This window comes from Danio rerio, chromosome 9 (genome assembly GCF_052040795.2).
Source record: "Danio rerio strain M-AB ecotype USA chromosome 9, GRCz13ab, whole genome shotgun sequence".
NCBI classification, from domain to species: Eukaryota; Metazoa; Chordata; class Actinopteri; order Cypriniformes; family Danionidae; genus Danio; species Danio rerio.
In genome coordinates this window covers 50,315,713-50,333,834 of record NC_141029.1, presented here as the reverse complement: position 1 = coordinate 50,333,834, position 18,122 = coordinate 50,315,713, and the positions used below count along the sequence as shown (strand labels likewise).

Here is an 18,122-nt window from a genome sequence, read left to right as displayed (position 1 = left end):
TTTCCAACACAACCTAAAATCAACCAAATATCAATGTCATTTGACGTTGTTATTGGACATCAAAATAAAGTTGTCCTTAGACGCTGGCTAGACATTGAATTTTGATCACCTGACATCAAAACCTAAATCTAACCTAATGATAGAAATAACTGGAATGCATCTAAATATGTAAGCTGACTCTCAATGGTCTGTAAGGAAGATCAAATGCCTCCAATCCCACTAAAGAGTTCACTGGGACCTCCTCCCCTTAAAAGTGGGTGGGAAGTGGGCTGTGACGGTCGTACACACAGTCTGAGGACGCCATCTGCTAGTGTTCACTCGCACACAACTGCACTTCACTTCAGACTCTTCTTCATTCACACACACACACACACACACACACACACACCTGAGGAATCTGAGCTGAACACCTGGGCTGCTTCTGGCGAGAGGTTTTACTGCCAAAGGTGAGTCACTGCCATTAACTCAGTAAATGTTTATTAATTGCGGTTTGACTTTTCAGCATCTACCAAAAAAAAAAGAATGTTTATTTTATTGCTGCCTTTGAGGTTTGAGGTTTTAGTTAGTTAATAAAGTCTCTTTGGATGGTAATACACTAGTGTGCTTTATAGTATTTGTGCCAATAAATTGTTCCTTAAGCTTAAAAATATTATTTTCTAAAAGTTTGGAGTCATTAAGAGTTTTTAAAAATCTTACTCTCTCTCCAAAGTTGCAATTATATACAGTAGAAGTGTAATATAGTCAAATCATATTTGATCATTTATAATGGCTCAGTGGTAAGAGCAAGAAGGCTGCTGGTTCGAGTCCCAGCTGGGTCAGTTGGCATTTCTGTGTGGAGTTTGCATGTTCTCCCCGTGTTGGCGTGGGTTTCCTCCAGGTGCTCTGGTTTCCCCCACAGTCCAAAGACATGCGCTATAGGTGAATTTATTAACTAAATTGGCCATAGTTTATGTGTGTGAATGAGTGCGGGTCTTTACCAGTACTGGGTTGCAGGTGGAAAGGCATCCACTGTGTAAAACATATGCTGTCTAAGCTGGCAGTTCATTACGCTGTGGTGGCCCCTGATGAATAAAGGAAATGAATTTTCAGCATCTTATTTTAGATTTAGTGTCAAACGATTCTATAGAAGTATATAAACTTTTTTTTAATATCATTTAATTGCTGGATATTTATATATTTTTGTTATACCCTAAACTTTAACAGGATTGTATTATAGTTTATGGTTAACAGTTTTTATGTTTAAAATTTGTATTAACCCTTTTTTAAATTGACTACCCCTTCATTATGTTGGTGGCTGTTTTTGCCTCACTGACTTTCATTATAATCACATGTTTTGATTGCAAAGTCGTGACACCATATAACCATGCATTCTCAGTTGTTGGTGGTTTTCCCTGTTGGGAAGAGGTAAAATTTGTAATTGTTACTGTTGATCATCAGTTGGCAGCATTAATCCTTTAGATATGCCTGTGCAAAAAAAGGTTTCTGGTTTTTATAAAGCTGTGGAGTAAAACATTATATTACAGTTTTTCTCAGTGGGTTTGGTGCATTTAATTTCTCACAACACTATTTACATTTGCACAACAGTTAATGCATTTCTCAAAACAATGAGTCATTTGTGCACATCATAGTAGCAGTTTCTCATTCCTTCCAACAAATTGCTTTCATACAACTTTCTGCTGTTTTATATCATTATCATTTTCTTATGTCATGTCAGTCAAAATTAACTCAACTTGTGAATGCTGAATAGTCATTCCATATAAAACTAATAGTTCTCATCTTATTACTTGAGTAATTACATACACAAATGTTTAACTAGTTGTCAAAATTTGAAAAGCAAATTTTAATTAAAAAATTTCCTTTTTTTCCCCAAAAATGTCTTCTAAATTGAACAATTTGATGAATGATTTACAGACCAACAGTATGTTGTAGGTTCAGTTCCAATATGTACTGCAGTATTGTTTCCTGTTGTGCACAGCTCTACCCACAGAGGTTTATGTTTGTTGTAAATAAAGGTGTATTTATTCTCTTGCACAATACTGTGAATAAATTAGTAAAGAGCAAATGCAGCAATAATGTGAGACATACAAATTCAGTGTCTTGTACTCAGATACCTCAATAAATGCAGTGATGTCTAAGTTTACTGTAGTTTTCAAATGTCTGTGCAAATAGTATATAGTGCTGTCTTGAGCATTTTCAGCAAGTGTCACCAAAATCAGACTTTTTTGCACTGGAAAAAATGAACAGAGTAAACTGTCATGATGAAAACACGACAAAGTCATTAGACTATCTTGTTCATAAACAATGGTGTCAGGACTTTTCATCTTGAGGACACTGACACGTTCATTGACATCAATACTTGCTTTCGAGGAATGAGCTCTCCATTTTGAGCAAGTGACACGCTTTTGCAGGATATCAACTAGGTTTTGCAGTTTGCACTCATTGTTTTGAGAAATGCATTAACTGTTGTGCAAATGTAAATAGTGTTGTGAGAAATGCACCAAAGCCACTGAAAAAAACTGTATAATGTGTGTGCATAAACACACTTACTATGTTAACTATGTTCTGAGAGCTGAGCTGCTTCATAGATATATACATTAGATGTCGCCTGGCCTATTGTTGTCTATTGGACGAAATGCGTCAATTGCGCCGCCATCTGGGTACAGGGTAGCGCTCCTTTGAAATGAATGCAGGACCAAGGTACAGTGGAGAACTGTCGACATCCAAAGCCAGAGATATACACATATACACATATATCTGATCAGGAGTTTTCCTGGATGTTAGTATGTAATTTTTTTTTCTAATTACGAAAATTATAATTTTACATCACTTTTCTACATTGATGGATCAGTGACCGCACGGGCATTCCTGACAAAAAGCTTGTGTTTGTGTGTACAGAAAGTACTATTTACCCTCCCTGTTAAATTTGATGTAATTATGTCCTGAAACACAGCTCCTCTCCTGCTTTCACTTCTCATACTGACGGAGGGAGCGATTCATTTGTGAATGAATCCCCCGAACGACTTTCACTAACGTTAGCCGACAATAATACAAGTTTCTGGCAGCGCAGCATCTGGTTGTCATATTTCTATTGCATTGTTTGCTGATTTTATTCAACAAAACTAGCATAAGCCGAGTGTTTAATACGGGTTGGAGCTGCTTTGCCTTATGGTGAATGCAGTAAGTGACTGTTATCATCAATAATGTGACCTGTAGTGCAAAGTTCAGAACATACAAAAACAGAAAAAACTTAATATTACCTATGAAATGTTCTGCCTTTGTGCTTTGTTTTCTTTGTTTGCTCGTTACTACACCTGTAGACAGCGCTAAAGTCCAACATCTTCACGTAATAACACTGTCTTGACTAGTGCGGTTGAAGGACATTTGTCCTGGGAGCACTGTACCAATGTGGCGGCGCTATTGACGCATGCTCTGGGTCCCTATGCGATATCTAGTGTATATATCTATGGAGCTTAGATTTTTCCAGACGATTCAAGGTACAGTACGTCTACAAAGGTTTCTCTTACATGCAACCACACACACAATATTCTCTATATAAATGACAGAATCTTTTTTTATTTTTTATTTTTTTGCACTGTAACTGACAATCAACAGTAAAAAATTACTAATTTTACCTCTTCCCAACAGGGAAAACCTCCAACAATGAAGAATGCATGATTATTTGGTGTTATGGCATTGCAATCAAAAATGTCATTATAATAGAAGTCATGGGGCAAACACAGCAACCAACATACAAAAGGGTAGTCAATTTGCCCAGCGTATATGGTTGAGGGTTTTCTTTACATTTTCAAAGGTGTTTTCCAAAATATGTGGTAAAATAAGAAGTCACCAAAAGTCATTCCATTTGCTGAAACACAGAGAATATTATGGCCAAATTAAGATTTAAAATCACCTCAGATTGGATGAAAACATCCCCAACAGCACACAAGGGTTACTATGTAAAAGATGCAATCAAATTAAGAAAGATTTAATTGCATTAAGAAAAAACTGAAAATTACCTCATATAGTGCGGAGAACAATGCATATTTATCACAAGTTGTGCTTTGTTTTTATTTTTTTTCTGTAAAATTGAAAAGACAGGACAAAAGAATACTTTCTGATACTGTTAACACTTTAAAATACTTTATAAATATAAATATCATTTAAAATACTATAAACACTTCTTTCACCCAAAATGATGTTTTGAAGATTTATCCCACAGAAATTTCACATATTTGTGATATCTAATAATGCTAGAACGATAGATAGAAAGATAGATAGTAAGACAGACAGACAGACAGACAGACAGAACAGTAACATGAACAGCCCGCATTGGGTGTTTTCTGAGACAAAAGAAGTGATGGTTGTTACTGTAGCTGTTTTGGACTTTGTGAATGGACATGATTGGTCAGACTTTCTCCTCACAGCATGAGTTGCACAATTCTCAGCCAACACCTGGAAATATTTTACATAAAGGCCACTGGAAGCTGATGAGGAAAATGGAGGCTTGGGGGAAACAGAGTGGTGTGGACTAGCCATGGTCAATTGTGGGATATTTTCTATTCGATACTGAGATTGTACCAACCTCCAGACCGCCCACAATATTTCTAGTTGATACTTTACAGCTAGTAGAACCTAAAGGGAGACTGAATCTTGCATGACATCAGAAATTAAAAGATGGATGGATAAATAAATGGATATAATGGAACGATAGATGGATAGATCTGTGTCAGGATTTAATTTGTATGAAAATTTAACATTTTCGAAAGAAGAAATGTCTCCAAAACCAAACCCATAAACAGATAGAATGTTGGATGGATGGATGGATGGATGGATAAATGTATAGATGTATGGGTGGATGGATGGATGGATAGTTAGATAAATGGATAGAATGATAAAACAAAGGAAAAACGGACGGACGGACGGACGGACGGACGGACGGACGGACGGACGGACGGACGGACGGACGGACGGACGGACGGACGGACGGACGGACGGACGGACGGACGGACGGACGGACGGACGGACGGACGGACGGACGGACGGACGGACGGACGGACGGACGGACGGACGGACGGACGGACGGACGGACGGACAGACAGACAGACAGACAGACAGACAGACAGACAGACAGACAGACAGACAGACAGACAGACAGACAGACAGACAGACAGACAGACAGACAGATAGATAGATAGATAGATAGATAGATAGATAGATAGATAGATAGATAGATGTTATGCTTTATTTATGTTCATTATTGTTTTGACTTGGAGGTGAAGTGTGGTGTAATATATATATATATATTTTTTTTTTTTCCCTGCAGGAATGGCAGTCATGGCTCACTCATTGAGCTGGTGTGTGTTGTGTTTGGGTTTGTTGAGTGTCTGCGCTCAGGACTTCTATGAGGAAAGAACTGGGCCAACAAGAGTTAAAACCAGAGGACCAACAGCATCCAATTTACAGAAACACAATGGAGACGGTGAGACGTGTGTTTAGTATGTTTGCATGTTCATCATTATACCCAACATTACATTGTAAATTTTCTCCTGTAAATATATTTCAACTTCATTTTTGATGAGCAATGTAATGCTAAGAAATTAATTGAGACCAATTTAAAGATGATTTTGTTAATATTTAGGTTTTTTAGACCCCTTAAATTCCATAATTTCAAATAGTCATATCTGAGCCAAATATAGTCCAATCCTAACAAACCAAACATCAATGTAAGCTTATTTATTCCACTAAATTGACACAATGCTCCATTGGTGCTAATGGGCCCAAAGTGTGCCAAGAAAATACCCTCCACATCATTACACCACCACCACCATTCTGAACTGTTGATACAAGGCAGGATGGATCCATGCTTTCACGTTGTTGACACCCACGTTCTGACCCTAACATCCGAATGTTGCAGCAGAAATCGAGACTCAACAGACCAGGCAACGTTTCTCTAATCTTCTATTGTCCAATTTTGGTGAGCCTGTGTGAATTGTAGCCTCACTTTCATGTTCTTAGCTGACAGGAGTGGCACCTGGTGTGGTCTTCTGTTGCTGTAGCCCATCTGCCTCAAGGTTGAACGTGTTGTGTGTTCAAAGATGCTCTTCTGCAGACCTCAGTTGTAGCGATTGCTTATTGGAGTTACTGTTGCCTTTCTATCAGCTGGAACCAGACTGGTCTGTCTCCTCTGGCATAAACAAGGCATTTGCGCCAACAAAAATGCAGCTCATTGAAAATTTTCTTTTTCGGACCATTCTCTAACTCAGACCAGCCCATCTGGCACCAACAACCATGCCACATTCAAAGGCACTTAAATCACCTTTCTTCCCCATTCTGACGCTCGGTTTGAACTGCAGCAGATCATCTTGATCATGTCTACATGCCTAAATGCATTGAGTTGCTGCCATGTGATTGGCTGATTAGAAATTTGCATTAACGGGCAGTTGAACAGGTGTACCTAATAAAGTGGCCGGTGAGTGTATATTACTGTATTTCAATGTATGAGTGCTGCCCAGTTCTAAAGTATTTTACCTTTGCATGTAAAAGTTTTTTATATATATTTTATATATATATATATATATATATATATATAGTTTTATTTTAATTTTTAGTTATTTGTATAATAGACAGCAAAGACGCTCAGTGGGTAGCACTGTCGCCTCACAGAAAGAAGGTCACTGGTTCGAGACCCAGCTGGGGCTGAGTTTGCATGTTTTCCCCATGTTGGCACGGGTTTCCTTCGAGTGCTCCAGTTTCCCCCACAGTCCCAACCAATGACTGTAAAAAATATGGACGACGCGACAGCCCTTTTTCCCATTGAACGCCTTGAGGGCAAAACGCCTGCTTGACGGGCACAAACTGTCGCAAAAGACTGCTGAAATTGGAGCCAGACATGCGCAGAAGGACTGTCTGATGGAGCCAGAGGAGGAGCCGCGAAAATGAGCAGAGTCGAGCTTCCAATCAAACGCTTTATGTAAAATCAACTACGCCCCCCGAACTTCTCAGCATGCGTTTGCTGTCATATCAACACAAATGGATGTAATAACGTTAACAAATATGAGGGTTTTATATATTCAATCGCGCCAGCTCCGGGCCGCAGCGCATAACTTACTCGCGGCGTCGCGGGCTGATTCCGGCTCGCATGCGGCAGCGCCTGCTCGCTCGGCCGCCGCATCTGGCTCGATTGACTCGGGCTGGAATTGGGTAGTGAGTCCAGGCATCCGGAGTAGGTCCAGCAGAGGTAACATTAGTCAGTCTGAGCTCTAGGAGATAAGTCTCCGGCAGGCGAGAATCTAGCCGGAACTGTGTTTTGCTATCTGGGTGGCTAGGCGTGTATCAGCAAACTAATAAAGCCCGAAAAAAGCCATGAACTTAGCGAATAAACAGTGTTCCACCAGGATCATGTATGTCAGAAACTATAGTTTACTGCTGAACTCATTTTGTCATGGTAAAATAACACAGAAATCGAATAATAACATTTCAGTCTACTTCAGTCTCCTGCCGAAGCTCAGACGCCGCGCTTTGAGAAACTGTCAATCACAGCTGTCAATCACGATGACACGCCCAGCATTAAATTACTGCTAAAAACAAACTGTTTACAAAAATGAAGATCTGCACCTATTTCAGCACAATAACCAGTGCCTTAATCGACCAGAACTATCTTTCGGGACATTTTATTGCAAGTGTAATATTTTTTTTTATTTGGGCTCAAGTCTCCTTCATTAACACGGAGGAGGCGGGCTTTATGACTTGTACTGCAGCCAGCCCCCAGGGGGCGATCTAACGGCCGAAACCTTCACTCAAACGTAGGCTTGCGGCACACTTGGTCCCAACACATGCAGTATAGGTAAATTGAATGAGCTAAATTGGCCGTAGTGTGAATGCGAGTGTATGGATATTTTCCAGTGATGGGTTGCAGCTTGAAGGGCATCCACTGCTTAAAACATATGCTGGATAAGTTGCTTGTTCAGTCCGCTGTGGCGACCCCTGATTAATGAATGAATGAATGTGTATCATAGCTGCTTTTATTAAACACCTATTTACAATGTAGGCTAATTTTAGATTGTGAATATATCGATTGTTTTCATAGCACCTCCACACATTGGTCTATCCCCCTCCTTAATACACTAGAGAGAGAATAAATATATTCCACATTACCTGGTCATAGTAAATCACCCACACTTTATGTGCTCTGCTTTTTTAAGACTTGGAATAACTAACATGGTGAGTCACGTAATACGAGCGCAAATCCCTTAAACAGTGTGTGATCTTTTCTCCTTGCGCCTGAACTAGAGTAACTTTGAATATCGATTATTTTCTCAGCACAACAGAAGAGAGATTAAAAAAAAAATGCACATTACCTCATCATAGTAGATTACCAACACTTTGGGCTCTATTTTGACGGTCCATGCGCAGAGCGCAAAACGCAGGGTGCAAACGCTTTCAGGGCGTGTCAGAGCGCATTTTTGCTAATTTAAGGATAGGAAAACCTGCTTTGCGCCAAGGCGCATGGTCTAAAAGGGTTGAGTTAATTTTCTTAATGAGTTATAGGTGTGTTTTGAGAATAAACCAATTAGAGTCTCATCTCCCATTCCCTTTAAGAGCCAGCTGCGTCGCGCCATAAGCGCATTCGCTATTTACAGGAAGCAAAGTAAGTCTAAGTGGAAAAACTGAGCATTTCACTAGCAAACAGTTCACAGTTAACAGTTTTTTAACAGAAAACTGTTAAACAGAGCATCTACTGCGTGAGAATGAGAGATAATGGATCTACTTTCACTTTCGCTCTTGGATAGAGAAACCTTTACGCACAGACATCAATTAGCCTATAAATAATTAATTGCGTTTGTTAAGCGCAAATATTCGTTTCAAAACTATTTCTAAATTCAGTTCTAATTTCTAACAAACAAATAAATGAACAATAATAACAAAGTGTGTTCAAAAACCTGAGTTATATCCTAAAACACATGCAGTGCCCCATATGGTCTAAAACCTGACAGGTGGGCAAATCTAAGCTTGTTTTTAATAAAACAAATATAAATATGGATATATTAAATAATACTGCTAATAATAATAACATTATACAAAAGCAAATTGTTATGAATGAACTGAAAAAGCCTCTCGAGATGAAGACATAAAAGCAGTGATTTTTCATATTCATGTCGGCTAGAAAATAATATGTTTTGTAATATTTTAATCCTTTATATTTATATCCTATATCTATTCTTATTATATCCTATATATATATCCTTAATATTTAAATGTTTTCATATGTAAAGATATTTGCCTATTGCTCTCTTGTGTGTATTAAGCAGTGTGTAAGCGAGGCAGAACTCTGCGCCGGAGTTTAGACCGGGTTTGTTTTGGTCTAATGAAAAATCTATTATAGTTTCTCAAAATAGCAACGCGCCAGTGGTCCGCCTCAGAACGCCTCCCTTTTTAGACCAGAACGCCTATGGACGCACAAATGAGCGCTAATGCATTTGCTATTTAAACAGCGTAGCGCAACGCCTCAAAACAACTCTTGCGTCAAGCTGAAACTACCAAACAAGTATTGCGCCGCGCCTTGCGCCACATTGCGCCGGGTGTATGATAGGGCCTTTTATGTGCTCTGCTTATTTGCCACTACATTAATTTATCCTGCACCTATTGCTTTGGTCAAAATGTAAATTAAATGTTAGATTTTTGTTCTTGAATTTCCACACTGCTTGTAAATCATCCTTAGTCATTTCTATGCCCATCAATGCTGTTTTGGAATTGCGCTTTTGGGCAGATGAGCCCTGTTTGATAACCATTTTAAGTGGGTAAAGCTTTATAATAATGAAGTTATTCTTACATGCTATAAGCTCATGGGTCACCATCAGTGCGTCTCATGCTGTCTATGACTCATAAAGCTAGTTAAAACATGCAACGTCATGTTAAGACATACTATAGTAGCATGTCTAAAGACTGTCTTTCTAAAAGGAGGATGTCTGGTTTTAGTGATTTAGGAGGCCTGAGGCATTATCTCTCTCAGTTCTCTTAACACGAACATGAGTAATTCATATCGGTTTAAGACCCGGTTGGCTATGTCTTGTCACAGATGACATGAAGACTGATGAGCTGCCATGAAGAAAATAGCATCAGATGACAGACTGCCACAAAAAAAAGACAATCATTAAAAGAATTAAAGGATTTGTGGTGTTTTTGAGGACAGTTCTGACATTCTTTTACATTTTAATGGTGCGTGGCAGCATTACTTCCGGATTTATGTATCATATTGTCTGATTTTTACGTCTGTGCAAATACCCAGATAGACATCAGGGTTGAGCCCTATTCAGCATTTAGTTCCAGACTTGGGCATGGGCTAGACAAGCTTAAAAGGACAGTTCACCTCAAAATGAAAATGTGCAGTAGATTTACTCACCCCCCGAGTTATCTAGGTGGCTTCCTCAGAAGAACATTACAGAAGATTATTAGCTGGTACTGTGGTTCTTGTTGATTTGTAAACTGCAGGTCAACAGCTACCAGCTCTCTAAGTTTAAAAAGCAATATACATATGCAGGTACACGTAAATTAATAGCTGTGGCCCCATGTGATACATTAAGCTTTTATGAAGGAAAATAATTGATCTGTGCAAGAAATTGAACATTTCTCACTGCATTATTACCTTTAATCCACAGCCTTGGGTCCTAAGAGTGTTCAGGACAGTACAATTACTTCTTAAATGTTGGTAATCTGGAAAAAAAAGTCAATGTTTAAAATTACAGATCATTTATGTTTTGCCACAACAAAAAGCAATAGCAGCTTTTCAAATTCCTCCTCCTGTCTTTCTGGTCATAAATTGAATAAAATCAGTCCTTATCTAATCTAATCTGTATAGAACTAGTCATAGATGAATAACATGAGTTTAGAGAAATGCAGTGAGCCTCAAACATCATTGTTTTCTTGTTTTCATGTAAATCCGTGAGTGTAAACTCCTGGTAGATACAGGCCGATAAGAACAAAACACAGAGGGTTCTATTTTAATGATCTAGGTGCAAAATCTAAAGCGCATGGCGCAAAAGGCATCCAAATCCACTTTTGCTATTTTAAGGACAGAAAAATACAATTTGCGCCTCGGCACATGCTCTAACAGGGATGTGCTTATTCTCTTAATGAGTTACGAGTGTTTTGAGCATAACACGCATTAAACTAATCAGTGTCTCATCTCCTATTTCCTTTAAGAGTTAGTTGCGTCGCGCAATGGTGCGTTTGCTATTTACAGTATATGGCAGAGTTTGTAAGTGGAAAAACTGAATGCTGCACTAGCGAGAAAACAGTTGAACAGACCATCTGGTAGCGCGAGGATAAAAAACTATCCTCCTCCATTCTGCCTCTTTACTTTCTCTTTACTTTATTTCTACTCTTTACTCCTTTACTTTCGTGCATAAGAAAACGGTGGAAACTCACTCCACTGAAGACATTCATTAGCCTACTTATTTAATGTTGTTTGACAAGCACAAAGATTTGTTTTAAAACAATTTCTAAATTCAGTTGTAATTTCCAGCAAATTAATAAATGAACAATAATAATGAAGTGTGGTCAAAAATGAGATGCATCCAAACACACGTCCTATTCGTACGCTGTATATGGTGATGCATACAGATGTCACCACTTCAATATGTTCCCTCTACTGGTAGTAGGTCCACCTGCAGCTTCTGACCGCTGGGAGGCGCTTTAACCATAGATTTTCAGCTTTGCCTTTTTACAATACTAGATAGGACGTTACTGTATGTGTATCTTATGTGATTTAATGTGTTCAATTAAAATATAATGTTGTTTGGTTGTTTTGGTTTTCTTACTAATAAACATGCTTTTACACTATACTGCGTTTTAGAAAAGATACAATACATGGTGAGCAGTATAGCCCTAGGCTGCAAAAATTAAGCAAATAAAAGAATTAAGGTGTTTAGCTATTAGGTCTTTATTCTTTGCGTACGAGCGGGCGCAGCCATTTGAATCGTTTTGGCTCGAGGCTTCCAGTTTAATTCACTTCCATTCATTTTTAGACATTAAATACAGTTAATTTTGCTGCTTGATGTTGCAAACCGATTTTTTCTTATTATCTTATTCTACTTGGTCTGTATAGTCATGCAAACACTTGTTTGTAGAGCAAGTAGTTTGACTGTTTTCTGCCGTTTATTATTCTTAGCCATTTCTCCCATAGGCGACTGAATCAGAAGTTCTAAAACAATCGCAAAAACGAGTGCACGTCCACATTGAAGGATAAGGTCAAAAGTGCCCTATTAAACTGCGTTAGAGAGAAAAGAATGTTTAAAATTTATTGACCATCATGGCGACGTTATTACCTCAAATCTTAAATGTGCGAACACTGCAAGATATGAAAACGGCAGCACAGCACACACCACAAAATAATATTAAGATTAGGCTATTGTGCCCGATGGGGCACATCACCTGATTGCAGTATAACTTGCTTAATCAATAATCATTATTTATTACAGGCTAGGTTACAAATATTTGACCAACTGCCACTATGTGCACTCAAAATAGATACCCTTCTGCATAGCTATTAGTGGCGGTTATGAATTAAATAAATGGGCATATCTGCACCATTTAATCTTGATTACCAAGATTTATGCTAAATGAAAAAAGGTTAAAAAATAAATAAAAACTGCAGTTTGGCAGTTTCACATTAACTCATGAACATTTCATTCATGCCCCTGTGACACACTGGGGTATTAAACACAAATAAGGAGTGAGGACTGGTGAGAGTTTTATGAAATTTAATAGCGCATGCCAAATGGAAAGAAAACAAACTTCCACGTTTTGCTACGTGTGTGTGTGTGTGTGTGCCTAACTTTACTGACAGCCACATGTGTGGATCTTGTCGGAAAGTATGGCGAAAAGTCCTACATGACGGTGTTTACGGATCGCAGTGTTTATTCAATAATGCTACTAATATCTGCATACTCCACATGTCTTAATTCCATTTCTGTTTAGTTCAGTTATGACTTTAGTCGGATTAATGTGATCAAAAATCTCTGTTTGGAGCTTATGTAGGCCTACAGTTCAAAACTCATGTTTAACTGAATAAACAGTTAGTAAACACAAGTGTCTCTTATTGAACATCATTTATTTTCATCATCAATTATCATAGTAGAACAGTTTCTCAAGCAGTTTGTGAAGCATTTTGGAAACAGGAGATGAGTCCCTGGTCTAATGCGCCACCTGACTTGAGAAAACCGTTCTCAAAGACTTACTTTTAGTCTTTATTTGGGTAGCACACATATTCTGAATGCCTTCAGCAGAATTCAAATGAGCCATTTTAATCTAAATTAATCTAGATTAATTCCAGGATTACAGTGAGATTAATCCAGATTTAAAAAAAAAAAAAAAAAAAAAAGTATCTATACCCACTTTAGTTCAGTGGATGTTTTTATCCCGATATAAAAATAACAAAAGAGTAGTAAATTTGCCCAGACTGTATCGTTGAGGTTTTTATATTTTTATTTAAATCATTTTCTCAAAATATTTTTAAAAATAATGTCACCAAAAATCATTCTGCTAGCTGAAACAGAAAAGGTTATGGCCAAATTAAGACTCAAAATCCCCCCGGACTGGATAATAAAATCCCCAACAGTATATAAGGGTTAACCACTCCAAGAGGTGCTGAATCATCAAGATAATTCAGTAGTGGCCTCCAATGAGTATAAAACCTATTGGATGAGCCTCTAAGAGAGAACTTAATCTTCTCCCGTTTCAAAACTTTCTGATAGTTTTGTCCATCAGTAACACTTTTTCTCATTTTCTCTTACTCTGTGTCAGCCATCTTGGACGAGGACTGCAGCCTTGAGTTGGCTTTTCTCTTGGACAGCTCCGAGACGGCCAAGGACAACCATCAGCAGGAGAAAAAGTTCACGATGGACATTATAGAAGGCCTCCAGAGTATCCGCTTGGACACAGGCCGCAAACTCAGCTGGAGAGCGGCCCTGCTCCAGTACAGCAGTCACGTCATCATCGAGCAAACCCTAAAACAGTGGAAAGGCACTGAGAACTTCAAGAGCAGCATCGCACCGATGGCTTACATCGGCCATGGCACTTACACAACCTACGCCATCACCAACATGACCAAGATATTTGTGGAAGAATCCAGCCCGGAACGAATCAAGATCGCCCTGCTCCTCACAGATGGCTTCTTTCATCCCAGAAACCCTGATATCTTCTCTGCCATGGCGGATGCAAAGAACCAGGGCGTGAAGGTGTTCACGATTGGCATCACTCGTACTGCCAACGACCCTGTGAACGCTGCAAACCTGAGGCTGCTGTCCAGTACACCGGCCTCCAGATTCCTCTATAATCTACAAGACACAAACGTCATGGAAAAAGTCATTACTCAGATTGTAAGTACAAGCCAAGCCAATCACAAATCTTGTCCTCATATTGAATAGTTAGTTGACTTTATTAGTACACATAATTAGATAATTTTTGCTGCAAAGTTTGGCATTTGATACAAACAATTAAATCACACGTATACATACCCACATATACACATACAAAGTACCTTATAAAAGATTACAATTTATTCAGAGCAACAATAGATGAAGGGACAAAGCTATTCCTGAACCGTTTTGTCCTACTAAAAAGCATCTGAAACCTTTAACCCGAAGGTGTAACGGAGTGGCTGACACAGAGGGATCCATTTGCAGTATGTTTATTAAACACAGTTTAATAAAAACAAGCACACAGATGTAATGCGTGTGCGAACTCACATCAAACACAACAGTGTTACGTTGCAGAGCTGGCGGCAGGTTATCACAGTACGTATGTGCAGGCATGGGTCAGAGGCAGGCGGCGAATATCAAGGTTAGTGTTTAGGCTAGAGTCTAAGGCAGGCGGCGTGGATCAGAGTCAGTATTCAGGCAGAGGTACAAGGCAGGCGGCTGGCAGGACGAGGTCGATGAACAGAGCAGGGTAAGCAACGGGAAAGCAGGCAGTGTAGAGAACCGCTCAGTAGTATTAGCCTGGGCACAAAAAGACTTTGCAATGATTGAGCGTGTGTGTGTGTGTGTGCTGCTTATATGCCAGAGTGTGGGTAATCAAGTGGATGCGCTGCAGGTGTGCATGCTATCAGTTTAAGTGGATGACGTAATGGTTAAAAGTCCGGAGATGGTGACCTTAGCTGGCCAGTGAGGGGAATGACTGGGACCGAGTCGGTGACAGAGGGAGCAGAATAAACTCCTCAGTCAGAGGATGAGAGCTACAGCTATTAATGTTCTGGGCATTCCGTAAAGGCTGCCTACTATACAGGGTTCAATACTTAACTGTGATTTACCAATCAACCTGCTAGACCACTGTAGTGGCAATTTTCTTTAAAGAGGCCCTCTCTGTGGTCAAGAAACAAAGTCTTACTCGGAATGTCTTTTCAAAGTTTTATTCTTTGCAAAGAAGGTCACAGTCATACAGCAACAACCGTTTCTGCAGAGTGAGACACTGAAGTCAAGTGTGTTCACCTTTTTATCTGGTTTTTATTGCTTACAAGGTCAAATCCTAATAATGCCCATTCTGACGACAGTTTCTACAGAATGAGACACTGAAGCAAAGTGTGCATTTACATTTACATTTAGTCATTTAGCAGACGCTTTTATCCAAAGCGACTTACAAATGAGGACAAGGAAGCAATTTACACAACTATAAGAGCAACAATGAATTAGTGCTATAAGCAAGTTTCAGGTCTGTAAAGTCTAAGAAGGAAAGTATTAGTAGTATTAGTTTTTTTTTTTGGGTACAGTTAGTGTGATATTCAGAGAGGCAATTGCAGATTAGGAAGTGAAGTGGAGACTAAATAGTTGAGTTTTTAGTCGTTTCTTGAAAATAGCGAGTGACTCTGCTGTTCTGATGCAGTTAGGGAGTTCCTTCCACCAACTGGGCAGATTGAACGTGAGCGTTCGAGTTAGTGATTTCTTCCCTCTTTGGGATAGAACTACGAGGCGACGTTCATTCACAGAACGCAAGTTTCTGGAGGGCACATAGATCTGCAGAAGCGAGAGCAGATAAGAAGGAGCTAGGCCAGAAGTCACTTTGTTGGCAAACATCAGAGCTTTGAATTTGATGCGAGCAGCAACTGGCAGCCAGTGCAAACGGACTAGCAGCGGAGTGACATGTGCTCGTTTAGGTTCATTGAAGACCACTCGTGCTGCTGCGTTCTGGAGCAGTTGAAGAGGCTTGACAGAGTTAGCTGGAAGCCCAGCTAGTAGAGAGTTGCAAAAGTCCAGTCTGGAGAGAACAAGAGCTTGAACAAGGAGTTGAGCTGCATGTTCAGATAAGAAGGGTCGGATCTTTCTGATGTTATAGAGTGCGAATCCGCACGATCGAGCAGTTCTAGAAATACTGTGTTCTAGAAAGTGTGTTCACCGTTCTATCTAGTTTGTACTGCTTGCAAGGTCAAATCCTAATAAGGCCCATTCTGTACGTGCGTCAGGTGCTCCGCTGTTTCTGCTGTAAGTTTCCACCACACATGTTCATCTAAAAATGAATTTCCATTACAATTCCTCTCATTTTATCATTCATTGATAACTCATTATTAAATTCATTTTTCAATTGATTTCTAAAATCACATTGGTTAATCATTTAACACTGGTTAATCATTTAACAGGTTTCTGCACACATCCAATACACTAGAGATGTTTAAACACTCTTCTTAATATAGTTTTTTTATCATCACTGATGAAAGTGAAAAGCGAGTTGTTGGGAGATTCAGAGGGGTGGTATTGGCTCAGGCTGTTGATAATGTCTCTGAGGCCCCCCTAATTGTATAGGCCCTTAGAATCGTCCTAATGTGTTGAGAGTCTATGGGTGTTTCCCAGTGATGGGTTGCAGCTGAAAGGGTATCCACTGTGTAAAACATACGCTGGATAAGTTGGCGGTTCATTATGTTGTGGCGACCCTAAATTAATAAAGGGACTAAGCCAAAAAGAAAATGAATGAATTAATAAAATGGGATTACTGGTGTCTTGACAAGTGCTCATTTTAATCGGATACACAGACAAATTAAAGGTTGTTCGTTTTTTCGGCTTTTTGATGGATTATTTCAACCTTTTTTGTCATGTTTAAATCCATTCTGCAGAATTCCATACATTTTGCAGGACATGCTAAAAGTCTGCAGGTTCTGTCTGGGCTTGTTCAAGGGTTATGGCGGGTTAAGACTGCACAATATTTCTGTCTGTTATGATAGTCTCTGTGTCAGATTATGTGATTTGGACTCCCAAATATGTATTCTGTCATGGAAATATAACAGACTGTTGCCTTCCAAAGACCACAGGCATAAATCCCGGGGGATGGAGGGAGAACGTGTCCACCCATCCAAGGGTTGTCCCCCCCTCCCCCTAAAAAAATGTTTTGTTTTTTTTAATCGCATTCTCTGTTGTGAAAAATATATGTATGTTTACCTAAAATAATTTTTAAGTAGAAAAAAAAAACGCAAAAAAATGAAATTAGAAACAGTTGAGTTCCCCCTCCCGTTTATCACAGTGGTTTGGCCCAATGCACGCTTTCCCAGCTCATCTCACCTACTCTACAGGCACAAGTCAGGTGTGTGGCTCAGTTTATGTTAAACTACAGTAAGAAGGCTATTTTATTCACTTTAGACAAAGTGGTTGTCTTTAATGTAGTTGACGCAGACTCATTCATAAATTAGTTGCGCCAAAAATGCTGATTACTAATGTAATGTTTCCATAAATCTTCTATATTAGTGATTAAAATATTACTTATCTAGTGAACGTTAGTTTGTTTACAATAGCTTGTTGCATAGTGCACTGCAACTAACATGCCAAAACCATTTCCCATGCACTGTTTCATCTCTGACGACTTAGCATAGTGTTAACTTTAACGGCCACAATTAGCATATTGTTTTTCTGTGCATTTACTAAATGAGCACTGTGTTAAGTCCGAACCCACTGACCCCACTGTATTTTTGTATAATAAATTTGTATTAAGTGTCTTAATTAATGTGGATACGTCTAGAAACATATAAGTACATTTTTACAAGTACAATTTTACTGTATTATTTGTGTCCCCTTCAAAAATTGTTCATGAAAAATTTATGTTAACTGTCACCCCCTACTGTTAAATAAAATTTACACCCATGCCGA

General features: G+C 39.0%; 1 protein-coding gene across 1 annotated transcript in view; it reads left to right on the top strand.

Annotated features, from left to right (window-relative positions):
• Nucleotides 1-276: 276 nt before the first annotated feature.
• The window catches only part of col28a2a (collagen, type XXVIII, alpha 2a), a 66,154-nt gene continuing 48,308 nt past the window's right edge, over nucleotides 277-18,122 (top strand). The window contains 3 exon segments of the mRNA NM_001159842.3: nucleotides 277-446; nucleotides 5,324-5,479; nucleotides 13,801-14,375. Coding sequence (NP_001153314.3) covers nucleotides 5,326-5,479; nucleotides 13,801-14,375 — 729 coding nt within the window. The 5' untranslated portion in view covers nucleotides 277-446; nucleotides 5,324-5,325.